This window comes from Callorhinchus milii, unplaced genomic scaffold, assembly GCF_018977255.1.
Source record: "Callorhinchus milii isolate IMCB2004 unplaced genomic scaffold, IMCB_Cmil_1.0 Scaffold28, whole genome shotgun sequence".
In the NCBI taxonomy this organism is placed as follows: Eukaryota; Metazoa; Chordata; class Chondrichthyes; order Chimaeriformes; family Callorhinchidae; genus Callorhinchus; species Callorhinchus milii.
In genome coordinates, this window is record NW_024704769.1 from 2,796,085 (window position 1) to 2,822,640 (window position 26,556).

The window sequence follows — 26,556 nt, forward strand, 5'->3', positions numbered from 1 at the left end:
GCCCCCAGAAAGAGAGAGAGAGACACAGCGAGAGAGAGAGAGAGAGAAACACAAACAGACAGACAGAGAGAGTGAGAGTCACAGAGACAGAGCGAGAAAGCCACAGAGAGAGACACGCGCACACAGAGACACACAGTGAGACGCAGACACACACACACAGAGAGCGAGAGAAAGCCAGAGAGAGAGAGAGAGAGAGCTGCCTCTTTAACTGGCACCAATAAAGTGTAGAGAGTCCCTCCTCTGTGTGTCAGACCTCTTGCTGGCTGGCTGAGCTTGTTTATAGCAGCCTAGCCTTTCTGGCTGAGGACATTCCCCACATATCTGAGCTCCACTGGCTGGTGACCAGGACAAGTTAGAGGGCTGTTCCTCTGCCCCTCTTGTCCACGGGCAGGTTGAAGAGAGAGCGAGCGAGCGTGCGAGAGCGCGAGGAAAAAGGTACGCGGAGGGTAGAGGGTGTTGGGAGGTAAGGTTTTGTTTCAGCCTTTGGCAATTGGATATATCTTTGCTCTCTGATGTAATCAACTCTCTTTGGTGAGTCAGCCACTGAGAGAGAGAGAGAGAGAGAGAGAGGAGTGTGTGAGTGTGCGAATGAGTGTGTGTGAGAGTTTTCTGAGAAACAGCAGCCTTTTTTTTTGGATTCTACCTTCATTGCCTCCTCCTCCTCCTCCTGCCTTGCCCGAAGCTACTGCCAAACAGGCAAGCGAGTCATTCTCAACTGCTCTCCTCTCTCTCTCTCTCTCTCTCTATCTGTCTCTCTGTCTGTCTTGTCTGTCTGTCTGTCTTGTCTTGCCTGTGCCTCTCACCCACTCACTGTCTCTGTCTTTCTCTCTGTCTCTCACACACTCACTCCTTCCTTCCAAGGTGCGCGGTGTGAAAGAGCGACTTGAGCTGGATTGAACTTAACGCCCGACAGATTTCGCAGAAGGACTGAGTTGAGTGATCGACTTGGGTGAGTGGATCGCACAGGGACTGACTTGTCTCAATAGCTCTGTGGTTCAAGTTCGACTCACTTTCTTGTGGATTGTGTGTGTGTGTGTGCGTCTTGGTGTGTCTTTGAGAGGAGACAAGATAACTTCTTTCGGGAAGGAATATTAGACAGGTTTTAAAGGTAAGTCACTGTTTCTGTATGTGATTTAAAGGTAGAGAGAGAGAGAGAGAGAGAGAGGGGTGGGGAGAGGGGTTGGGGAGAAACAGAGGGGGAGTGGGTGTGTGGATCAAGACTTTTTATATGAAATGTTTTAATAAGTATTAGTTCTGTTCCTCAACCTTTCTTCCCTCCCCCTCCCCCCCACACACTCCATTACTCTCTCCGCCGCCCTCTCTAAAAAGAAATTAATATCGTAATCCTCGCATTTGATACAGCGCCTTATCGCGTCGTCGAAATGTCGCAGTTTTTTCTAACTGCGTGGTGTAGTGACTGTGCGTTTTGTAGGCGAGTCCGGCTTCCGATTGGCGCACAGTGATGTCTCCCTACCCCCTCCACACACCCACAGACACACATACACATGTATGTTTTAACCCTTTGAGACGTTTTAATCTTATCGTTCTCCTTTTTTTAAGACGGTGGGGGAAGAGGGAAGGAGGGGGGAAACTAGACAGGATTTAACCCCGGTCTGACTCAGGCCAAAGGTGCAGGCACTGGTCTGAGCGTGTGTTAAATTAACGGATATTAAGGATTATTGGCAACCAGAGCCTCTCATTCCTGTGAAGTGACTCATTTGTGCTATAAATCCGAATCACGTGATGTCTCCCATTTCTCTCCCCCCCACCACCCACCGAACACCACCAACCCCTCCACCCCACCCCCAGCACAATAATAATCCCCGCACATTGCTGAGACATCTCAAACCCACTCTGGAGGGTTTTACTGTAAAGAGTCAGTGATCCGTGTTGTTTTGTGGGTGAACTCGGCAGCCGATAGACACAAGAATGCCACCCCCCCCCACCACCGCCACCAAAAAAACAGCCGTGAAGTGAACTCCCTTGTCTTTTATGATAGCGCTGTGGAGAAATAATAATAACAATATTAATAATCCTTGCATTTGATACGGCGCCTTATCAACGTCTTCGAGACGTCTCAAAGCGCTTCACGGGATAGACTGTAAAGAGAATTGACCGCGTGTGTTGTGGGCGAAACGCGGGCAGCCAATTGCGCACAGCAGCGTCCTCGCCCGCTGTGTCGTGGATTGAGCGACCAAATAATTATTATTATTTTGTTTAACTGGTCCAAGTAACGGGGTTTCCAACAATACGGTGCTTTTTCCCCCGCCCCCACCCCCGACCGCAGAAGCTCAAAGTCCTCGAAAGTGGGGCATGAACCCACAACCTTCAGACTCGGGAGGTGACGGCGACACTGACTGAGCCAGGCTGACACTCTTTGCATGCGCGCGTGCGAGGGGTGGGTGTGGGGTGGTGGGGGGTGGCTTGTGGGGGAGAGGGGAGAGCAAGGGAGCTGCTAGATGTGAAATTATGGGTATCAAGAGATAAGTCGGAAACAGTGCCAACGGGAAACCATTGAAAATAATAAGTACACCCTTTAGGGATCTGAAACGGCCCCCTCCTCACCTTTATTCCCCGCCTCCGCACCAACAGCCCTGCTCGTTCTTCATTGTGGAAACACTGCTTCACATCTCAGAGCCACAGGAAACCTGTCAGAATATCCTGAAGCATTTCTGTGGTGTGGTAACCCTGGCAAAATGACAGAGAGAGCGAGAGAGAGAGAGAGAGAGAGCGAGAGCTGCAGGCAACAGCCAAGGTTTAGTTCATGTCTACACTAATCATCCAGGATTAACCCTTATACTGCTCACGCATGAGTGTTACCGCCAGTAACACACAGCATTTTTTTAATATAATATACAGCGTTACAGCCAGTAAAATACGGTGTTTATCATATATAAAACCTCGCAGTTGATCCGGCGCCTTATCCCGTCTTCGCGGCATCTCAAAGCGCTTCACAGAATACACTGTAAAGTGGAGTGACCGACTGTGCGTTCCCTGGGCGAATAATCCTTGCGCTGTATCAAGTTGAAGGATTATTATTATTAATTATGGTTGTACGTTCCTGGCGAGGGCGGGCTGGCCCTTTGTGAGCGAGGTGCTTCATCGCGCAATGTTGGAATCCAAGGCATTCGTTGCCAGAGTCAAACAAACCCTTTCGTCAGTACTTCCATGAGTCAGCCTGAAGTAGACAGATTAAAATAGCTTTGCTGGCCAGTTCGTCTAGGCCTTCATGATGTGCTAGAATATCTGCCACACCTCGTAGTGTGTGTGTGTGTGTGTCAGCTGCCTCAGTCTGCGGCTGTCTGTTGTGGGAATGTTGTGGGTTTGAACCCACATTGATGAGGATGATAATAATAATAATAATCCTCGCATTTGAACAAGCGCCTTATCACGTCTTCGAGACGCCTCAAAGCGCTTCACGGGATACACCGTGAAGTGAAATTGACTTTTCCCGTGTTTCGGGCGAAACGCGGCAGCCAATTGCGCACAGCAGCGTTCCCCCACAAACAGTCGTGGATTGAGTGACCAAATTATTAACATTTTTATTGAAGGGATTAATACCCCCGGAAAAGCGATCCGTCGATCGACTAACAACCGGGTTTCCTCCTTACTGCCGGGTAAAAAGAGACGTGTGTGTTTGTGGAGTAAGGAAACTTGCCCACGGTTTCGCCCTGACCTGTCCCACCCGGGAATCGAACCCAGGTCCAGTCGCTTGCGAGGCGAGGGCTCTAACCCCCCCCGAGCTACAGGGACTCCACGATACATAATCCACACTGGCGCTGAGCTGATCTGCAATGCAGGGTGTTACTTTTCGAGCAGCAGGTGTCGTGATAGGCATCAAACTAGGATTTGTTTCAAGGAGGGAGTTTCTTTCTGCCCGTCAGTCGGTGTCCAGGCCAGTAATCCGCACGCAGATAAAACTGGTTCATTGGCTTCAAGGCTGTTTGTGGGACATTGCTGAGCGCAGAATTGGCTGCTGTGTTTGGCTGACGCTAAACCCCGTGAAGGGCATGATTATCAACACACGCTTGGTGCTCTTGTTGTTGACAGCGATCACCGGGAAATGCTTGGAAGCTGATGACGCCGTGTTTCAAGGCACTGAAAGAGATGGGGATGTGTCAGTGCAGTTTAGTCATTAGCGCTCTCGCCTCTGAGTCAGAAGCTTGTGGGTTGAAGACCCGCAAGAGGCTGAGCTCATAGCTCGACAATCCTCCCTACAGGCGACACAAACTCCCTTCTCCTCTCGAGCGGCGCGGTGGGAGTTCTTTAAATCCACCCCGAACAGAGCGCACGCAGCTGGGTTTAGCATCTCAGCTGAAGAACGGCGCCTCCAACAGTGCAGTGACTTCTCCTCCCCACCCTCCCTCACACGTGCACCCACGCACACGTACACACACACACACGCGCGCGCGTGCACACATGCCCATCCTCCGCGCCCCCCCCCCCCCACCCCCGACCTGGGCTGTGTGCACAACGTGGGGTCTTGAACACACACACAGACACACCTCTGACTCACTCACAGTCAAGCTGACATTTGTACGTTCCATCTGGCTGTTCCCAAAGCAACTAAATTACTAGGTTACTAGGAAGTGTGGTTGAGGTCAGAGCGACAGACACACAAAGCGAACAGCTTGGTGCAATGGCAAGGCAGGCTGGTGTTGTGGAAGGATGAGATCAATTTGGCCCACGGGGGCTCTGTTCATAACAAACCCGTCTCACAATCTTAATAACAACACGTTTGATACTGTTGAGAGGACGTTCTCGGAGCTTTTCTTTGGCGTGTTTTTAATTACCGACGAGCTGTACCCGCCGCTGCGGCTACGCTTGCAACCAAAGCATCCGATGTGGGATGTAGATTTCAGTATTATTGTACTGTATTGTACTTTATATTATATTATTGTACTTTAGATTATATTATTAGACGTATTTTGTGGGCGAAACGCGGCAGCAGTGGTCCCACAAACACATTTTTTTTTGCCGTGTGTTTTTTTTTGGAAGGGGTTTATCGCAGGCCTCTCAGGTCAGGAGGATGTCCCAAGGCACTGGGCACCCGAGCTGCGGGTTGGGATCAGAGAGGGGTGGGGGGGGCAAGGACGGGGGTGGAGGAGGGAAGATGGCCAAAGGCACGGTCGAAGAGGAAGGTCTTGAGACGGGAGGAGGGAGGGAGGGAGGGAGTGAGGCACAGGGGCTCGGGTTTAAAGTCCCAAGGCAGCCATTCAGTTACGGAGTAAAAGTCCTGACATGGGTGGGCTGGGAGGCATGAGGGATTGGGCTTGAACTCACAACCGTGTGACGGGCCAGTGAATATGTTACCAGGCTGACACTGGCAACTTCCAAACAGGCCTCTCTCACGCACAAACTACATGCCGTGAGCTAACAGACAAGAAGCCAGAGACGGGAACTTTCCAGGCAACCGTTTGATTTTCACCCGCTCCTATTTTCTGAGCCGAAACAAAGGAGCGTGTTATTCCCCCCCACGCAGAGGTTTGTGACTGGGACACTGAGTTCCCTATTCACAAATTCCGGCTTTTCGTTCCCGGCGTCAGTCTCCATTCGCCAGCTCAAGAGAAGCTGAATGCATTCATCTGGCGAATATCGTACGTAGCTGCAAAAAAAAAAGATGCCAGTTTTTTATTTCTTTATAATAATCCTCGCGTTTGATCTCGCGCCTTATTTACGGATGTCTCGGTATGCACTGTAAAGTGAAATTGTCTGTATATTGTGTGGGTGAAAAGCACAGCAGCGTCCCCACAAACAGTGGGGGATTGAGTGACCAATGTATTATTTTTTTGGAAGGAATTATTACCCCCGGGAAAGCGATCCGCCAATCGACTTGACAACCGGGTTCCTAGTCTCCGCTAGGTAAACAGAGGTGTGTGGAGTAAGGAAACTTGCCCAACATGTCACCCTGCCGGGAATCGAACACAGTCTTCTTTCTTGCGAGGCATAACCTTCTGACAATTTAACATCCACGTGCTCCCGCTTGGTGACATCGTCTGCAGGCATGGGGTCAAATCCCACACGTATGCAGATGACACCAACTTGTATCTCTCTGCCTCCACCTCGACTCCAGACATCAAGGCCTGGTTGAGGACCAGCTTTCTCCAGTTGAACGTTGAGAAGACCAAGCCCTCCGACTTGGCTCCCGTCCGCGCCTCCTCACCTCAGATGCTGATAGTATCACTATTCACGGATGCGCTCTCCACCTACCGCACCCTTCTTGATTCCACCCCACAGCTGGGGTGCAAATCCTTAACTATCCAGCACCTTGAGAAGTCCTTCCAACGGGAAAGGCGCTATGTAAATAATAATAATAATAATCCTTGCATTTGAGGAGGGATTATTACCCCCATAAAAGCGATCCGCCAATCAACTAACAACTGGGTTCCTACTTACTGCCGGTAAACAGAGGTGTGTGTGTGTGTGTGTGGAGTAAGGAAACTTGCCCAACGTCCTCTCACCTGCGAGGCGTGTCCCCTGACTACTAAGCTACAGGACTCAACCGATAACACCCCCCCTCCCCCTCGCCCCCCCCACCAAAAGGGATTTCTTCGATAAGAGGTTTGAACCCGCAAGCTTCTGGCCCGGAGGCGAGATTACGACAGACACAGGTCAAATTGTTCGTTGGAACTCTTTCTCCAAGTCATCGCTCCGTCAAACCACAATCCCGACTACCGCAGCACAGAGCGCGATTGGCTCACTTGCTAACAGTCTGCCTTGGCCGTGCAGTGAAGTGTTAACGCCTGGCAGGGTGCCAGTCACCAGTGCCAGCTGGCTGCTTGGCTGGGGAGGTAGCGGAAGACCTGACACTCTGCACTCTGCCCTCCAACGCTGCTTATTCCCGGCTCCCACACCCAATCTGAGTCGCCCTTCCTCCTTCCCTCCCCACCAGACATCAACACCACCCACCACCCCGCCCCTCCCCTCCACCCCATTTTCTCTCCCTGCCCCCTTCCCCTCCCTCTCCACTCAGAACCACCACACGCCTCGTGTGTCTTCCTGTGTTCCACTGTTTGCAATATCCTGTAGAAACAATCAAACTGATGACATATTTAACAGCCAATTGCGCACAGCAGTGTCCCACAAACAGTTGTGGACTGAGTGACCAATTTTTTTTAGGGTTGTGTTTTCTTCGGAGGGATTGTTTCCCCCGGTAAAAGCGATCCGCCAATTCACTAATAACCAGGTTCCTATTTACTGCTGTTAGGCATGTGTGCGCGGAGTAAGGAAACTTGCCTAAGGTTTTGCCCTGCCCGGGAATCAAACCCAGTTCCTCTCGCTTGCGAGGCCAATGCTCTCGCCGCTATAAATAATAATAATAGTAATAATAATAATCCTGGATACAGCGCCTTATCACGTCGTCAAGAAAGCTCGATAGCATTACACGTAAAGCTGGAACGTGCATTGACTGCACGGCAGCCAATTTGCACACAGCAATGTCCCCACAAACAGCCATGAACTGAAGTGATCGAATTTATTTGGGGAGTTATATTGCTGAATGTAGGATTTATTCTTGCACTCGCAGGCTATATTGATCTTGCCTCTTACTCTATTTCTCTTCTCTCTCTCTCTCTCTCTCTCGTCCTGTTCTACTTTGCTGAGTCCCTTGTGCTTTCTGTTCTACTTCTCTCTCTCGTTCTGTCTCTCTTCTCCAGATCACAAGGCTTGACTATGCGAAGTCCCTGCTTGCTAGACTTCCCAATTCTTCCCTCCATAAGCTGCAGATTATTCAGGACTCTCCAGCTCGGGTCCTCACCCACACCCAGTTCAAGATCCTTGTCCTCACTCTTAAAGCCCTCCATCGTCTTGCTCCCCACTACCTCTGTGACCCACTAAACCTTTATCAACCTGTCCGCTCCCTCCCCTCGAAAAGCACTAGCCTGCTTCTTGCCCCCACCCTGTCCGCCCCATCCTCAGTCAGGTCTTCAGCATCTACGCCCCCACCCTCTGGAACTCCATCCACCTCGCCCCCTCCATTGCCTCCTTCAAGGCAAGTCTCAAGCCCTTCCTCTTCGACTGTGCCTTGGGTCACCCTCCTACCCCTACTCCTCTTGCCCTCCACCCGTCCTGACTCGAACCCCCAGTCCAGGGAAGAAGGGAGAAAGAGTGAGGTGGGGTGGAAGGGGCGAAGAAAGAGAAACGTGGGGGAGAGATGGGATGGAAGGAAGGAAGGAAGGAAGGAAGGAAGGAAGGAAGGAAGGAAGGAAGGAAGGAAGGAAGGAAGGAAGAGGGAGAGAGAAAGAGTCAGGGAGAAGGAGAGACAGAAAGAGGGTATTTTTTATATTCAGCTGGATTTTTTTTGAAAAAAAACATCTGTGGAAATGTTCGAAGGACAGCCAGTTCTTACTGCTGTGAGGGGGAGGGGGGGAGGGGGGTAGAGAGAGAGAGAGAGAGAGAAAACGCATGACCTTAAAAATCACAGCAGACAGCCGGTGAGTGAATAGAACAACTTTTTTTTTGCATGCGTAGGCAGGCAGGGGGTGGTGGGGGGGGGGGGGGTAGGGGGGTTGAATGAGATGACACTGGATCATGTCCACGTTCAACCTGAAACGCTGCCAAAATAATTAAGCTTTGGGCTTACGATTCCCAGGGAGGCAGCTCGGAGTGAGAAGCTGTGTACTCCCCTCACCCCACTCACATAACAGCTTTCAGACAAGCCACGCTCTCTTTGACAGATGCACAGACGCACACACACACACACAGACGCACACACACAGACGCGCACACACACACACACACAGACGCGCACACACACACACACACAGACGCACTTCACTGGCTCACTCTCTCTCTCTCCAACCCACACACAACAACAACAAATTATACTTGCAGAGCGCGATTCACGCTGGAAAGACGTCTCTCTCTCTCTAGCACTCGCACACACTTCTCTCCCCCCCCACACACGCACACACTTACATACACACACTTCTTCTCTGCTCCCCCTCCTCTTCCTCCCCCTCCACCCCCCTCAACACACACACACACACAACACGATCCACTGCATTAAAAAAGGTCAAGAATCCGACCTAGTTATAATGCAGAAGCTTGGGTCCATTAGGTGTGTTTTCTCCTTCATTCCCCCCTTTTCCCCACTCCACACCCCCCTTTCTCGCTCTCTTTCTCTCTCTCTCCTTACTTTGGGGAGTCGGACGAGGCGAGCTATGAGCAGAGCGTGACTGTAAATTTGTGCGTTTATTATTGGCGTTACAACAACGACAATAATAATCCTTGCATTCGATACGCCTCCCCCTCACGTCTTCGAGTCGTCTCGAAGCCCAGCGCGGGGTACACCGTCAAGCGAATTGACTGTACGTTTTGTGGGCGAAGCGCGGCAGCCGATTGCGCACAGCGACGTCCTCACAAACGGGCGTGGACTGAGGGACCAAATTATTATTATTTGGAAGGGATCATTACGTTGAACTATAGCAAGGGTTTACCAACCCTCGCACACACTCTAACCAAACTAAATCAACCATACACAAACCGCACCGCTTTACAGTATGTCCTGCGAAGCCCTTTGAGACCTAGTGATAAGGCGCTATATCAAATGCAAGGATCGTGGTTATTAATTATTATATGATATGATTGGTGTCGTGGTCTTATGCCTATCGTATGTTTATCTGTCCTCCAGGTCATTACTATTTGAGCTCCTGCAGGGAATGGACTGATTTGGACAGACTGCAGCATCAGGCGGTTGATTCCTACACTTCGCTGTTCACCCAAAGCTCTACAGCTGCAGTATGATTGTGATGAACGACAAGGTATAGGATATATATATATATACATATATACATCCAGTGGGAGAAGCGAGCACCAGCACAGACACGATGGGGTGTTGGGGCGGGCGAGAGAGAGAGAGAGCAGAGAATGGGGTTAGAGTAGAGAGCTCCACTAGGAGGGGAGAGCGAGCACCAGCACACAGAATAATAATAATAATAATAATCCTTGCATTTGATGCAGAGCCTTATCACGTCTTCATAGCATCTCAAAGCGCTTGACAGACTCTCCTGTAAAGTGATTTGACTGTGCCTTTTGTGGGCAAAAGGCGGCAGCCAATTGCGCACAACAGCGTCCCCACAAACAGTCCTGGATCGAGTGATCATGTTATTATTATTATGTTCTTATTGTCGTTCAGTATTGAAGGTTATCTCTGTGTGCGTTTAGGTTCCACAAACACAGAACGTAGAGGCCTCACTGATACAGATGACGGTGTTGGGAGACACTGGGTGGCCTCTGTGTGATGCTGAGACCACCTACACAGGACCAGCCAAGGTATCATCAACAAGGACATCTCCGGCAGAAAGCTCGGACTACACCTTTGTAAGCACCAACCTCCGCCCGACGTCCATCTGTGGCTCAGTCGTGTGTGGCTCTCTCCCTGCGTTGTACGGGGTGACCCAAAAGTGGTGATAATATTTTGCCCACAAAATACACAGTCAATCGACTTTACAGCATATCCCATGAAGGGCTTTGAGACGTCTCGAAGACGTGATCAGGTGCTGTTTTATACAAGGATTATTATCATTATTATTACCCTATTATCCAAAAAAAACACATTTTTTTTAAGACTTGTCGGGTACTGTAACGGAATCACAGGGTTTTGGTCACCTTGCGAAACTCAGCCCCACCCACCAAATTTAGGTCTCCCCCTGTCCCCCCCACCCCTCAAATCTCGCCTAAAGACCTTCCTTTTTGATCGTACTTACGGGAACCTCCCCCCCACCCCCCACCCACCCCCCACCCCGGCTCGTGGCCAGACTCCGCCACTGTCAAGCGCTCCAGGGCGCTACCCCACGTAAAGGGCGCTAAATAAATGCGTGTTGTGTTAAAATGTTACGGTCACAGATACGACTTATGTGCAGCTAATTCCGGGGGGGGGTTTCTTCTCGCTGTGCCTTACAGAGGCACCTCACAGAGGTACAGGAATCCACCAACGCTCAGCCGGGATTTGCAAGGTTCGGCAAAGAGCCTTGCGGAGAGGCTGCTAATGGGAGAGGGCAACCCTACGGTGAGGCGGCAGCGGAAGAGAGTACAGAAGGTGCAGGAAAGGAACGAGGTAACCTCCCAGTTCGGGGGCAGTCCGGTAGCTCAGGGGTTAGAGCACCTCGCCTCGCAAGCCAGAGGACCCGGGTTCGATTCCCAGGCGGGTCAGGGTCAGGGCGAAAAGTTTCTTTACTCCACACACGCGCACGCGCGCGCGCCTGTGTTCACCTCACTGTAAGTCGGAACCTGGTTGTTTGGCGATCTTTTCCGGGGATAGTGAATCCTTCAAAAAAAAAATAATGATTAAGTCGCTTCAATCCGCGACTGTTTGCGGGGACGCTGCTGTGCGCAATTGGCTGCCGCGTTTCGCCCGCAAAGTGTACAGTCGATTCGCTTTACAGTGTGAAGCGCTTTGAGACGTCTCGAAGACGTGACGAGGCGCCGTATCACATGCGAGGATTATTTCCCGTGCGCAAATTGGTTGCTGCGTTTGCCCACAAAACACACAGTCGCTGCATTTGACAGCGATTACCTGCGAAGTGTAATGCAACGCAATACAGTGGAATTAACATTTATACGGCGTAGCCCCTTTCGCGTCAGGAGGACGTTGGTGGAGGGGTGTGTGTGTGGGGGGGTGAGGGAACTGAGGGAAGTGGGGGAGGGGAAAGATGACGGGTCTTGATTCAATGCGAGCGTTGCTTATTCCTGTTATTTTTCTCCACGTCGCACAGGAGATAAAATCTCAGAGGGACCGGGCACCAGGAGCTATAAGCGGAAGTTGGAATGTGGGGAAGCAAATCATCTGGATTTGCCCAAACAGTCCAAGACAGCCAAGAGTTCCGAGCGAGTCTATCCCGGGAATGTCCCGGTGCGAGCCGGGGAGATCAGGTTGGTCCCAAACCTTGGGTCGAACGACCATGAGGGAAGAGAGGAGAAAGTAGAGGCGACGAGCGACACAAACAGCCCGCCCTCTGGGACGCCAGAGCAGGCCCCGGGGGCGATTTCGACCCCCGAATTCCGAGCGAGACGTCACAACGATCCGGGCAGGAATCTGGGCGATTCGGGAGTTTGTCTGGCGCGGGCCAGATACGCCTATCCGCTTTCTCGGGGGCAGGAGATCAGTGCCATCCACCACACCAGTCATGGGATTGGCAAGGAAACTCACCCGCCGTATGTCGGGCAAGACGGTCACAACAGGGACATGTCCGACCACTCTGTACGGTCGTCGTTTGCAAGTCAGTGCACCCACACGTCAAGGTACCAGTCGGAAGGAACGTTGGGGGCATTAAATGAAAGCAGCGGCACCCACCAGCGCCCGGCAAACTTGCTCGACAATCATTGGGCAACTTTGAACTCGGACTTCAAACCAGACCCACAGAGCTTCAGACAGGACCTCGAACGGAAAGCCTGGCAAAGCAATTCTTGCCCGAGACCACCTCGCCAATCCTCGCTCACACCCACGCCCACCGCCCCCACCACCACCACCAATGCCGAAACATCCACAAAATCAAGCAAGACAGAGGCGTTGGCATCCTATAATGGATCGGAGGCGAAGGCCGGCTACCATCAGCTCTACCACCTGCCTTCTCCCTCCGCCGCCCATCGTGGCAGCCCAGGAATCTCGCTTGCCGTTGACCCGGGCACTTACCCGCCCCTGAACGTCCATCTGCCACATTTCTTCAACGCCGGCGCCAAGTTGGGCCGCGGGCACCACCCCTCGCTGTTGGCCATGGCGCCACATTTGGACTCTGCCTACGGCACCAACTTTGCCCTTCTGGCCTCGAACTACAACTTCTACCACCCAAAGCACTTACAACAAGCCCCCGCTCAGGTCCAGCTAAGCGCTGCCTACGGGCACCTGAACCTCTACCCCGTTATGTGGCAGAGTGTGGATAGAGTGGACATGCACTCGGCCCAGCCCGTGTTGGCCGCCTGCTCGCACTCGCATCCGAGCTACGTGAACGGAGAGGCCGCTTTGAAAATGGTTTGTGACGGGAGCTTTTACGCACCAAAAAGAAAATTGGAATTAATAATTTGGTGGCTCCATCCACGGCTGTTTGTGGGGCGCAATTGGCTGCCGCGTTTCGCCCACAAAACACACAGTCACTGCACTTTGCAGTGTATCCTGTGAAGCGCTTTGAGGCATCTCGAAGGCGTGATAAGGCGCGGTATCAAATGCAAGGGTTATTATTGCTGAAGGCACCATCCTTTGAATCAGCAGCTTCCCACAAACAGTCGTGGATTGAAGTGCCCAATTTATTATTATTTTATTACGAGAACAGCATGTGGGTTCATTTTAGTTTTCACTTGTGCGTTGGCAAAACTAATGTTGTATTTTAACCTCTTGTGCTGAACAGGGTATCCACAATCCATGGGCGTACCACCATCACATTAGTCTGGACAACCAACAGCGAATGAGCCAATTTTCCAGTAAGAAGGAATTTCTCGCAGCTACGGACACAGCGGCTCATTCCCCACATCTTTACAAAGAGTAAGTACTTCTTCCTCGCCCTTCCTTGTCGTGGAACTGTAGAATCTTACAGCGCAGGAGGAGGCCATCAGGCCGTCGTGTCCGTGGCCGACTAGTCCACTTCCCCTGCCCGCTCTTTCCCTGAGAGAGTGAGAGAAACAGAGAGAGAGAGAGAGAGAGAGTAAAGCGCAGCTTGCTCCGAGACCCAGTGTAGATACAGTGGGCCGAATGGCCTCCTTTTTGGCTCTGCGAACACCTGCGATTCTCTGAGACCTCCACTTTTCACCGCGTGCCTCAAGCAACCGAGTCTCCTCACCGCAGCCCAGCAGACAGACGTCCACAGTTTGCATACCTAATCCGCCGGCCTATTTACTGACTCACGTGCTTGGCAAGGCATCCTGATACGCACAGGCTCGTAACAAACGTGGGTCTGTTCTGGGCTGAACTTATTTGGCTCTCGTTTTCCCCCAAAACCTCGTCGCTCCCGAAATCCTGGCCGACGATTGGCCAAAATCGCTTTCCCGGGGGCAATAATCCCTCCTCCGCAAAGAGATCTCCATTCGAAAACGGTCACTCGGTCCAAACGACTGTTTGTGGGGACGTCGCTGGGCCCGATTGGCTGACGCGTTTCGGCCACAAAACACCCAGTCACTACACTTTACGGTGTATCCTGTGAAGCGCTTTGAGACGTCTCGAAGACCTGATAAGGCGCTGTATCAAATGCCGGGATTATTATTAGTATCTGTGCGCGATTGGCTGCCGCATTTTCCCCACAAAACACGCACAGTCACTACACTTTACAGTATATCCTGTGAAGCTGCACTAGCCCCCACATCCCCCCCCCCCACCAACGGTTGCCCTTTCAACCGTTCCGCCCTGAAACTCTGGAACTCTCTCCCTCGATGCCTCTCTCCCCCCACTAACTCCCCTCCCCTCCTCTCCCTCCCCCACCCCACCGGCTCGGAGTCTGGGCTGCCACCGTTAAGCGCTCTGAGACGCTATCCTGCGTGGAGGGTGTTATATAAGTGCCCGTTGTTGTTGTTGTGATGAGGCGCTGTAACAAATACAAGGATTATTATATTTATTATTGTTGTGGTGGCGATCCGTGTCATGGTGTGTGTTTGTGCCCCAGGGAGGTGAGTAGAAAGCTGTATGCGGATTCGCTGTGTCCGTACCCCCACGCCGTCAGGAACAACCTCACCGCCGCGGACGTACAGCCGTTGCCGGAGACTGGCGGGGGCGTGGGGTACGGCGAGCCAGGCTTCGGGGCGAGGCTGTGCCCGTCGAGCCGGTCGGCGAGCAAGCAGCCGGGCAGGTCTACTGCGTTGCCGCAAAGGAGAGAGGCCGGCTTCTCTTCATCAGTCGCTCAGCGCGAGGCAAAGCCCCCCGCGGCTCGATCCCCGAGCAAGACGGAAGCCGCCGCAGAAGATCCTAGCTCCGGCTTCGCCGAGCGGGAACGCTTGGCCGAGGGGGAGCTGAGAAGTGCCCGGACGGCGTATCACCAGGCTCCGGCGAGCCCCGCTCTCGTCCGCAAGCTTTACCGGCCACCGGGAGGTGCTGCGGAGGGACTGGGCTTCCCAGGCCCGGTGCCCGCTTTCTCTCCTCCCCTCCAGGGCATCGCCAGGGGTCCGAGCCACCGCCTGGCACCGGCCCGCCCCCCGCAGGAGAGCGGCTGCGGCACGCCGGCTCTCCCCGACCGTTCGTTGCCGGAGCTGGCCGAGCAGAAGGAGCGGATGGCGGATGGCGGTGGCGTCGAGCACCGGGACAGAGCGGGAGGCCTGGCAGGCGACTGGGAAACCGGATCAGTTGTCGCCCCAGCAAAGCCGGCCTTCGCTGACGGTTACTACATGCCCAAGAAGCACAAGGCGGCTCGAGCCGTGACTCAGTGCCCGCCGGAGGGGCAGTGGGCGGGCAAGGAGGCGACGACGAGAAGGAGGAGGAAGGGGGTGGAGGAGGAGGAGGAGGAGGAGGAAGTGTCGCCGGGCTGCAGCGAGGCCGGGCAGGCCCGGGCGGTGGCGGCCAGTGGCGCCCACCAGCTCCGTCAGACCAACCCCTCCGGCTGCCATACCAAGCTGAAGAAGGCGTGGCTCACCAGGCACTCGGAGCAGGGAGGGGCTTGCCTGGGCCTTGACTCCACTCTGGAAGGCTGGTCCCTGAGCGGGCGGGGCAGGAGGTGGGGCAGGAGGAGGAATGCCCCCCCAAGAGAGCAGCGGCCAAAAGGACCCACGGGACCAGCTCGGAGGGCGAGGTGGAGGTGGCTGAAGGCAGGCCGTGTCTCAGGGTCAGGAGAGAAGGCAAGAGGTCGGACAGGGTCACCCAAGGACCACAGGGGACCCCAGTCACACACGCCGGGCGGGCGGAGGGGGTGATGGAGGAGGAGGAGGAGGAAGAGGAGCCCAGAGTGGCCCAAACTCGGAGTCGGAGACTGGAGAGAGAGAACGGGGTCCTGCAGAATGGTGAGACTCACACTCACACTCTCTCACTCACTAACTCACACTCTCACTCACTAACTCACACTCACTCACTCACACTCTCACCTCACTCACATGCACTCACACTCTCTCACTCACTTACACTCACTCTCTCTCACTCACACGCACTCTCACTTACTCTCACTCATACTCTAATTTATTCTCACTCTCACTCACTCAAACTCTCACTTACTCTCACTCACACGCACTCAAAACTCTCACTCACACTCTCACTCTCTCTCACTCACACTCTCACTCTCTCTCACTCACACTCACTCACACACACAACATTCCAGACCCACACCCAGGAATTTTTTGATCATTCCCCAGATAAAAATAATTGATTGTTTAATAACGAGAATGATTATTATTATTTTTTGGTCAGACCGGTGGGTGTCTGACACACGCGGAAACCCGTCACTCGCCTAATATTATCCAAACCCAAAATGATCAAAGTGCTGCGATGGGGTTGGGGGTGGGGGGCGGATGTGCGGGGGTTGTGCGGATTTGCTAATGGGATGAGATAGTCCTTATTATTATTCATTATTATCCTACACCCCCACCCCCACCAACCTCTCCCCCATCCCCACCAGATATTTTGGGTGACATGTGATGAGTCTCTGGAAAGGAGATTAAACGTAGGAGCAGCAGGAGGCCATTCAGCCCCTCGAGCCTGTTCGGCCCTTCTGTAAGACCAGGGCTGATCTGTACCTCAGGTCTAATTGCCTGCCCTGACCTGACAGATATCTATCCACCTCAGTCTTGACAGTGTGATTGGAAAGAGTTAAAAACAGAGGCACAGAGCCATCAGATTGTTGGGTCAATACCAGTTCGAGACTTCTGCAGATCCACTGACCCCCTCCGCTCCACCATCGGCGGCTGTGCTTTCAGCCACTCCGCCCCCATCGTTGCCCATTATCGGGTCCACCTGAACACCGTCCTCTTCGACCATCACCTCTGGTCACCTCCCCCTCTTTCCCCCCACCACCCCCCCCCCTCCACTGTTACGCACTCTGAGCCGCTACCCCACGTGGAGGGCGCTGTACAAACACAAGCTGCTGTTGTCTAACGTCCATAGACAGGGAGCTCGGCTTAATGTCTCTCTCCATCTCCCTCTTCCCCTCTCTTTCTCTCCTTCTCGCTTTCTCTCTTTCTCACTTTCCCTCTCCCCCTTCTCCCTCTCTCTCTCTCCCCCGTTACTCTTTCTCTCTCACCCTTTACCCCTTTTTCTCTTTCTCCCTTGCTCGCTCTCTTTCCCCTTCTCTCGCTTTCCCCCTCTCTCCCTCCCCTTCTCTCCCCCTCTTCTTCTTCCTCCCCCACCCTTCTCCTCTCTCTCTTCCCTTCTCTCTCCCCCCCCTCTCCCTCTTCCCACCCTTCTACCCTTCTCTCCCCTCCTCTGCAGGAGGTTCGCCTTTGCCAGTGTTGAAGGACCTACAGAGAGTGAAGCAGCTCAAGTCCACAGGATCCTCCTTCACCCAGGACATCCCCTGCACTGACCTCTCCGCCAACATCCAGCGCTGTCGGGAATGTTGGCCCGGACGCAACAGGAAGGGTGTGGAGTGGCCCTCAGCTCCCGCTCCCTGCAGGTTCCTGCACTTCCGCAGGTAAATAACAACAAGAGCTTGCATTTATATAGCGCCCTTCACGCCAGGTGGCGTCTCGGAGCGCTTCAGTATCTCAAATCAACCCCTCCTGGACCTCCCGCCATTAATTTTTACCTCTCGCCCATAAAATACACGGTCACTCCACTTTACAGTGTACCAGAAGACTCGAAGTCGTGTTGAGGCGCTGTATCAAATGCAAGGATTATTATTATTCTTTAGGGGCCTTATGGAATTTATGCCCTCCAATGATGATCAGAGCCAAGCCCTCAGAGGAGAGAGACGTGTTGTCTTTTACAACACAAGGGCTGGTTCAGAGGACGTGGAATCAGCCATCGTAGTTAAAAACATAACCCCTGATCGATCCTGGACGAGTCAATATTGACCCAATGGTTTGTGTTGGTTTTAACCAGGGGAGGATTGATAGCGAGTGTTCCACGGTTGACCTGTTGTGAGGACCTTCAGACTTGAGCGTGATCCAAATTAACCTCAGGGAGAGAGGGAGTGAGAGAGAGAGAGAGAGAGAGAGAGAGCATGGCACCCCTGCTCTCCAACTTTGAGCTTTACCCTTGCGTAAAGGTCAGGCTCATCAAACGAGCACAGTTATTCACAGTTACAACACCACCAATCCTTAAAACCACAACAAATTACATTTACACAGCGCCTTTCTCATCGGGAGGACGTCCCAAAACCCCAGACAGTGAGGGGTTTGAAACTACACCCCACAGTCCCTTCACCTGGCCGCCCTCCCTTGCCTCCTTCAAGGCATGTCGCCTCTTTGACCGCACCTTCAGCCATCTTCCTGCCTCCACCCTTCCTGATCCCAACCACCCGTTCGGGTCCAAATCCCTGACTGTCCAGCACCTTGGGACGTCCTCCCGACGTGAAAGGTGCCGTGTAAATGTAATGTGTTGTTGTTGTTGTTTCGCAGGCTGTCCTTCAATAGGAGCGGAGGGCTGAGGATGGACGGATATTGCACTGAAGACCAGGTGAACGAAGAGGTCCGTGGGAGGGGGCTCACAAGCTCTGCGGAGCCCGGCCTGGACCCCCAAGCCTCCACCTACATCTTGGCTCACGTGGGAGATCAGTTCTGTGACATGGTGTCAGCCGAGCGGCAGCTGTTTGCGAGAGTCACTGAAGATTATGACGGTAAATCAAACTCCTTTCCGCCCTGGCACATCCTTACCTCCCCGACCTGCTTACCCCACCCCCCCCCCCACCAACCCACAACCCACTGCCTCCGCTCCACTGGCTCCGGCCTCCTGCTTGCCCCTCGTACCCTCCGTTCCAGCATCGGTGTCCTGCGCTTTCAGCCACATCCACCCCCAGGCTCTGGGACGCTACCCTGCTTGAGGGGGCGCTGTGTAATGCAAGTTGTTGTTGTAAGAGATTGGGGTGGGATCTGTTATTGGTCTGAATTTGTGTGTGGGTGGGAGGGGGGGGGAGACAGGAGAGTCTTCTTCCTGCGTAAATGGTCTGGGTGATGCCTCACTCAAAGCAGCGACACGGGTGGAAGCACGCACATAAACACGCTAGCGCACAGCTGCACGCACACAGAAACGCCCTCCCGTGCAGGCGCACGCACTTGGCTTGCATACGCCGGTAGGCGCACACCTGCACGCATGTACACGGGTGTGTTTGTCCCATCCCGTGCCTTGGATTCCCGGCTCAGACGCGAGTTTGCGTTGCTCTTGCTAAAGGGTCCGTCGCCATGAAGCTGACGGTGGGGGAGAGGGACGAGAGGTGCGATTGCTGCCACAAAATGCTCTTCAACTTTCACTGGCTGTGCTTGCGATGCGGGTTCCTGGTCTGCGTGCAGTGTTACATGGCCAAGCTGGGGAGAGGAGCCACAAATGGAACAGGTGAGTGTGTGCGTCCACAAATAGCCTTTCTCCCCCATCCCCGACACCCCCATCCCCATCCCCGACACCCCCACCCCGGTCGTGGATTGTATATCCTGTCAAAAGCAGAGGCATCCGAGGCGAGGTCCCAGTCCTGGGGCTTCGGAGAGGGACATTCTACAGGGTGAGATGTTACCCCTATGGAAGCCATGTTCAGGTGGATCCTGTGTCCTGACTGACAATCCCCCCAACACCCCCCACCCTCAAATACCTTGTCCTCTCCCTCGCCCTCAATACCTCCACCTCCCTCCCTCCCTCCTCGATACAAATGCAAGCAGTAGTTGTTGTTGTTGTTGTGGTTCAGTGTCTGGCCTCGGGTTCGTCGCAGGTGACTTGACCTCTGCTGTCTCCCATCCAGAAAAGAGCGAAGAGGGTCCTACGTGGTTAAAGTGCGTTAAAGGGCAGGTTCATGAGGTCAAAAGTCTGAGGCCCACACAACTGGTCTCTAAACGTGGTGAGACGTCTCTCTCTCTCTCTCTTTCACTCGCTGTATCTGTCTCCCACACAATATCTTTTACTCTCTGTGTCTAACCCTCGCTTTATCTTTGAATTGTGGCGTCCTGTAGCTTAGCGGTTAGAACACTCGCCTCACAAGCGAGAGGACGCGGGTTCGGTTCCCGGGCACTAATCCTTACTACACACACACACGCGCCCGCGCGCGCGCGCACACGCGCCCGCCTCTGTTTACCCGGCAGTAAGTAGGAACCCGGTTGTTAGTCGATTGGGGGATCGCTTTCCCGGGGGAGTAGTAATCCCTTCAAAAAAAGAAATAATAATAATTTGGTCACTCAATCCACCACTGTTTGTGGGACACCCCTGTGCGCAATCAGCTAACGTGTTTCACCCACAACACGTACGGTCAATTTACAGTCTATCCCGTGAAGCGCTTTGAGACGTCTCGAAGACGTGATAAAGCGCTGCATCAAATGCAAGGGTTATTATTATTATTATTACTAACATTACTATTGTCGTTATCTTTCTCACAGCGCTGGTCAGCCTCTCAGAAGCCATGCACAACATCAGAAGGCGATGGATCATCAGAGCAAACTGTGCCTGTGTTAGCGGGAGAGAGAATCCGAGCGTCACCACACCTCTACCTAATGGCTTACACCAGGAATCACAGGTAACTGGACAATCTCACCCCGATGGCACCCTCCCTCCCTCCCTCCCTCCCCCCCTCCCCACTTTCAAATCCCTGCCTAAAGCCCTTCCTTTCTGATCGTGCTTATGGTCACCTCGTCCCAGTCCCTCTCCCCTTGGCTCGGGGTCAGACTCCCCCACTGTCAAGCGCTCCGGGAAGCTACGCTGTGTGAAGGGTGCTGTGTTAAATGCAAGTTGTTGTTCTTGTTGACACAGGACACCCCCAGGGAAACGGACAGAGCTCTCTCACCTTCACGTAAAGTCACGCCTGACAACCCTGCCCAAGGCCCCGAGGAACCAGAGAGCAAGTACACAGCCTCTGCACCCCAATCCCCACTACACTGGTTAGCAGACCTCGCCATGCAGAAAACCAAAGAGGAAAGTAAGTAGACTGACGTCTGTCTGTCTGTCTGTCTGTCTGTAACGTCACACCACCTCACATGGAGGGGGCTGACAGTCGCACAGAGGCAAGGGGTAAAAATGTAAAGGTCTTGTGCTTTTATAGCACTCAAAACAACCATAACAACATTACATTTGGAAGTGGAGCCCTGTAACTCAGTGGTTAGAGCGCTCGCCTCGCAAGCAAGAGGACCTGGGTTTGATTCCCGGGTGGGTCAGGGCAAAACCTTAGGCAAGTTTCCTTACTCCACACACACACACACACGCGCACACACACGCGCCTCTGTTTCCCTGCCAGCAAGTAGGAACCCAGTTGTTAGTCGATTCGTGGATCGCTTTTCCGGGGGTAATAATCCCTTTTTAAAAAAAAATAATTGAGTTACTCAATCCAGGACTGTTTGTGGGGGAACGCTGCTGTGAGCTGCCGTGTTTCGCCCACACAATACACAGCTATTTCACTTTACAGTGTATCCCGTGAAGCGCTTTGAGACGTCTCGAAGATGTGATCAGGCGCCGGGTCAAATGCGAGGATTTTACTATGCACTGTCTCAGAATTGTTGTTGTGTGTATCCCGGGGGCTGCTGCTGGCCAGCCCTCTCACCCCCGTTATGTCTGTGTCTGTAGAGACGGAGGCCAAGCCGGGTTACATGCCAGACACCAAAGCCCCCCCAATGTGTGGGGTCTTCAAACCCGCGGAACACCCCTCAACCCTGTGTGACCTGCTCACCACCACGGCCGGAAAGCTGAGGGTGGGCTCCATCGATGCTGGCATCGCCTTTGCCCCCGTCTACTCCAACAGGGTGGGTACAGCTGCAGGTGGGGCGTGGCGAGGGTGGGGGTGGGTGTAGTAGTCCTGTGGCTCAGTGGTTAGAGTGAGAGGACCTGGGTTCGATTGGGGTAGGTCAGGTCAGGGCGAAACATTGGGCAAGTTTCCTTACTGAGCTCGTCAGTAAGAACCCGGTTGGTAGTCGATTGGCGGATCACCTTTCCGGGGGGAATAATCCCTTCGAAAAATAATAACGTCTGTCGCATCCTGCTCACCTAATCCTGGAGAGTATTAGGCGCAGGTTGGTGAGACCCAAGACTTAGGGACCTTTCCCCCACAACGGGACTGTGGTCTGACGAACGAGACACGTGACGTTTGCCCCCTTCTCTCTCCCGCTCCCCCCCCCCCCCCCCACCACCCACCCACCCACCGCAACCACGACAGTGCCACATGGGAACCCGGAGCGTGCCGAGCATTCTGGATGACATCATCGCTTCCGTCGTGGAGAAGAAAATTCCAATCGGAAAACCGGCAGCTCCCAGGAGGGCAGCCGGAGCGACGTTCCCGAGCCAGGGGAGGCCTCCGCTTCCCAACCCGACTCCTCCCGAGACTCCAGCTGCCAACGTCTCCCACAGCCCCCATTCCTCCTCCTTCTCCAAAGGGCTTTTCCTGTGGCTGCACGATGCCGGGAATAAAGATAACTGGAAGCTGATTCAGAGTTCCTGGAGACGAGGCTTGGTAAGTGCAGACACAGACAGACAGAGGCAGACACAGAGAGAGACAGACAGACAGAGAGAGACAGAGAGAGACAGACCGACAGACCGACACCAACAGACAGACAGAGACAAACCAAGCAACAGAGAGCGATATACACAGAGATAGAGAGATTGAGCGAGAAAGACACACACGAGGACACACACACAGAGATACTCACACACACACAGACACACACACACACACAGACACACACGAGGACACTCACACACACACACAGAGAGCACTCACACACACACACACACACACACAGAACCAGAGAGACAAAGTTTAAAAAGTTACATTATCAAACTTACTAAACTTTGTTTTTTTATGTTTGAAACTGGGAATTGGGGGGTCGGGGGATGGGAGGGGGGGGGGTGGTGACGCTGTACTGTAATAGACTGACTGTCTATCTGGTCTGACTGTCTGACTGTCTGACTGACTGACTGTCTGACGGAGTGACTGACTGCCGCCTGTTTGTCCTTCCAGCCCGTGCTGGTGTCTGGCCCCCTGAAAGCCACGAGGAGTGGGCTGTGGAGCCCGGAGTCGCTGAGCAGGTGTCTGGGCGAGGACGGGGGGATCCAGGTCAACTGCAGAGACCAGCGAGCGATGCCCAGAGCTCGGGGCAAGGAGTTTTGGGAGGGATTCAAGAGCGACTCCAGTAAGTGGTCTGCCAACATTGTCAGCCTTCCCGCTCCTCTCCCAATCCCCCAGGACGTCTTATTCTGTAGGAGTCCATTGGTAGCTCAGTGGTTAGAGCACTTGCCTCGCAAGCGAGAGAGAGGACCTGGGTTCGATTCCCGGTGAGTGGGTTAAAGATATTTCCAGCTCTCTCTCCACCACGACCGCTTCACTTGCGATAAATTCACCCCGACGTCTCTCTCTCTCTCTCTCTCTCTTTCTCTCTCTCTGTCCGTTCCTACCCTCAGAGAGCTCCAAGGCCAAGGCCGGAGGCGGGAAGATCTTACGATTAGATTACTGCTGCTCGGAGAAAGAATTCAGTCAGAGATTGCCCGCTCAGTAAGTGCTATTTCTGTTCTTTTTCTTAATCTCGGCACACCCAGCCAAGCCATAAGTGCTTGTGGAGTCGTGTAGCTCAGCGATTAGAGCACTCGAGAGGACCCGGGTTCGATTCCCGGGCGGGTCAGGTCAGGGCGAAACTTTGGGTAAGTTTCCTTACTCCACACACACGCACACGCACACACACACACACACACGCACAACGCCTCTGTTTACTCAGCAGTAAGTAGAAACCCGGTTGTTAGTCAATTAGCGGATTGCTTTTCCAGAGGTAATAATCCCTCCAAAATAATAATACTAATTTGGTGGTGACTCAATCCACGGCTGTATGTGGGGACACTGCCGCGCGCAATTGGCTGCCGTGTTCCGCCCACAAAATGCACAGGAAGTTCACTTTGACGGTGGATCCTGCGGAGCGCTTTGAGGCGTCTCGACGACGTGATAAGGCGCTGTGTCAAACACAAGGATTATTAATAACGGTCGGCGTATAATGTGTCTTAAAAAACATTCCCGTGGCAGGTTCGAAGACTTGCAGAAGCATTTGCCGATCCCAGAGTACACAGGGAACAGCGGACGGCTCAACCTGGTCTCTCGTCTTCCAGCAGAAAGTGCCAGAGCCCAGCTGGGTTTGAGGGTCTCCTGTGCTTATGGTGAGCAGTCAAGAGGGGCAACAAGGCCCCCTATGGTAGCGACGGTTGCATTCTCACAGGAGAAGGAGAGTGAGGTGGGTGGGCTGATGATGCAGAGTTCTAGATAGTCATGTGTGAGAGTAGAGCGCGTTCGAGTCAATGGGGGCGGGGGAGAGAGGATAGAGAGGCGATAGCGGGCATCTGACATCAGGGAAACTCGTGATCGCTGGCCCGTTAATCACGGAATGTCTTGACTCTCTCTCTCCCCACCAGCCCTGACCCCGGAAAACTGCGGAGTGGGAAGCAGGAATATCAGCTCGCAAACGTTCGATACCGTCAATCTTCTGGCGCACAGCGAGGAGGCTCAGGAGGCTAACGAAACAACACAGAAAGGTCTGTTGGAAACGCTGTTGGAAACTCCTCAGTGTCTGATTTCCCCTTTACCTTCTCCTCCTCCTCCTCCTTCCCTCCCTCACTTCCTTGAAGCGGTTGTTGTGGAGACGCGTTTAAGAGGAAACTAGACCTTTATCTTGTACTGAACAGCAGAACCGGAGGACACAGCCTGCGATTGATTGCGGGGAAATTCAGAAGAAATCTGTGCACTGATTCAACGAGCTCGTAGGAAACGTTTGGATCAGGCTCCAGAGAGACGGACGGTGGAAGCAGAAAATGTTATTTGTTTCAAGAACAAATCAGATCGATTTCTGGGGATAATAGTAATCGAGTGACAAAATTATTCCTATTTTATTTAAGTTTATTTTTGTTTTGAAGGAGCTCCTTCCTTTCCCCCCTACCCACCCCACCACCGCCCCTTCTCCCGCCTTACTGAGCTCCGTACGCACTCAGTAACCCCTCTCTCTCTCTCTCTCTCTTGCTCTCTCTCTCACTGTTTCGCTCAGCCATTCTCAAGAGGCTCGAGGGAGACAATGTGGACGCGTTTGCATTGAGACGGCTGACGGACTCCGGTGACAGACTGGGGGCTGTTTGGCACATCTTCGCTGCACAAGACACAGAAAGGATAAGGGAGTTTTTACTAAAGGTACGTTGGCGGGGGGCCAGGGTGGGTGGGGGGGGGGGTGAGGGGGAGCCCAGCACTGGGGGAGCGTCTGCAGCACGAGGCTGAATCCTAATCTATTTATTTACCAAATAAACTCGATGGGATTGTGGGGTCCCCGTCTCAAGACCCCCCCCGCCTCTTCGACCGCGCCTTCGGTCACCCTCCTACCCCCACCCTCCCCGCCCTCCGCACACTGTCCAGTGCCTCGGGACGTCCTCTTGACGTGAAAGGGCACTGTGTAAATGACATGTGTCGTGGTTGTTGTTAGATGTCAGAAGGAGCCGGACACAGTAGGAGCCAGGATCAGGGCTGGTACCTTGATGAGCACCTGCGGAGGAGGCTTAAGGAGGAATGTGGTGTCCAAAGCATCACCGTCCTTCAGTTCCAGGGAGATGCTGTCCTCATTCCAGCCACTGCTCTCCACCAGGTACGTTGGGGGGAGTGAAGGGACCTGTCCATCGGCTCAGCAGAATTGGCCACCAGAGCTGAGGGTGGGAGCTGGGTGTGTGTTAGGGGGTTTGGGTGGAGCTAAAGGTGACTGAAACTTGCAGTTAAAGAGATGAGGGAGAGAGGGAGGGAGGCAGCGAAGGAACAGGAAGAGGCCATTCAGCCCCTCGAGCCTTTTCCGCCATTCTGTTAGCTCGTGGCTGATCTGTACCACAAGTCCAATTACACGGTCAAAGAGATGATTGAGGGAGGGAGTGAAGGAGGGAGGAAAGGAGGGAGGGAGTCAGATACCTGAATCGCCTATTGATGCTGTCACAGGGACAATATCTCAATGCCTCTCCTCTCCGCTCTGTTGTGTGTGTTCCAGGTTCAGTGTTTGACGTCCTGTGTCACTGTGGAGAAGGCTTTCCTCTCTCCTGAGCACCTCGCACACTCCTTTGGGGCCGTTCAGAGTCCGAGGACAGACAGCACCTCCCCCCAGCAACCACACACACTGCAGGTCAGTGAACCCCCTCCTCCATCCCCCCACAACAACCACCCCCAACCCCCACACAGCGACAGACCACACACACACACACACACTGCAAGTCAGAAACCATCACACACCACCTCTCAACAGCAACTCCCACCCCCCACCTCCAACACACCCACACCACCACCCCTCCCAAACCCCCTCCCCAACCTCTCTCTCTGGGGGGGGTGGGGGTATCAGTTCCCCCTTTGCCCGACCCTGACTTCTACCCGTGTGTTTGTTGACAGGTGAGAAGTGCTTTGTACCGGGCGGTGAGAGACACAGTGAAGACACTGACCAGTCACATCCCTCAGGTCAGCTACTGAGACCAGAGAGTAACTCGGGGCAAAGATTACCCCAACCGTGCCTTTCTCCCCCTTCCGACCCCATTCCCCCCTCTCTCCC

At 53.5% G+C, this 26,556-nt stretch overlaps 2 protein-coding genes across 3 annotated transcripts; both read left to right on the top strand.

Moving 5' to 3' along the window:
* Positions 1 to 263: 263 nt before the first annotated feature.
* Positions 264 to 15,584, top strand: LOC103188982. Its single transcript, XM_007909204.2, has 9 exons — positions 264 to 463; positions 862 to 949; positions 9,632 to 9,761; positions 10,165 to 10,320; positions 10,903 to 11,056; positions 11,715 to 12,967; positions 13,341 to 13,474; positions 14,586 to 15,364; positions 15,526 to 15,584. The coding sequence occupies exons 3-9, from the start codon at positions 9,741 to 9,743 to the stop codon at positions 15,582 to 15,584; spliced, it is 2,556 nt and encodes an 851-aa protein (XP_007907395.2). The 5' UTR covers positions 264 to 463; positions 862 to 949; positions 9,632 to 9,740.
* Position 15,585: 1 nt separating this feature from the next.
* LOC103189000 (probable JmjC domain-containing histone demethylation protein 2C) lies at positions 15,586 to 26,556 on the top strand. Of its 2 annotated transcripts, none has more exons than XM_042344568.1 (17): positions 15,586 to 15,909; positions 17,327 to 17,528; positions 18,457 to 18,674; positions 19,226 to 19,387; positions 19,755 to 19,880; positions 20,413 to 20,549; positions 20,783 to 20,948; positions 21,590 to 21,765; positions 22,176 to 22,469; positions 22,977 to 23,148; positions 23,417 to 23,507; positions 24,027 to 24,157; positions 24,410 to 24,529; positions 25,036 to 25,175; positions 25,462 to 25,620; positions 26,008 to 26,139; positions 26,400 to 26,556. In XM_042344568.1, the coding sequence occupies exons 1-17, from the start codon at positions 15,822 to 15,824 to the stop codon at positions 26,475 to 26,477; spliced, it is 2,592 nt and encodes an 863-aa protein (XP_042200502.1). In that variant the 5' UTR covers positions 15,586 to 15,821; the 3' UTR covers positions 26,478 to 26,556. The 2 variants fall into 2 exon arrangements, with proteins under 2 accessions (XP_042200502.1, XP_042200503.1); XM_042344569.1 differs by having other exon boundaries at positions 15,589 to 15,909; positions 19,785 to 19,880.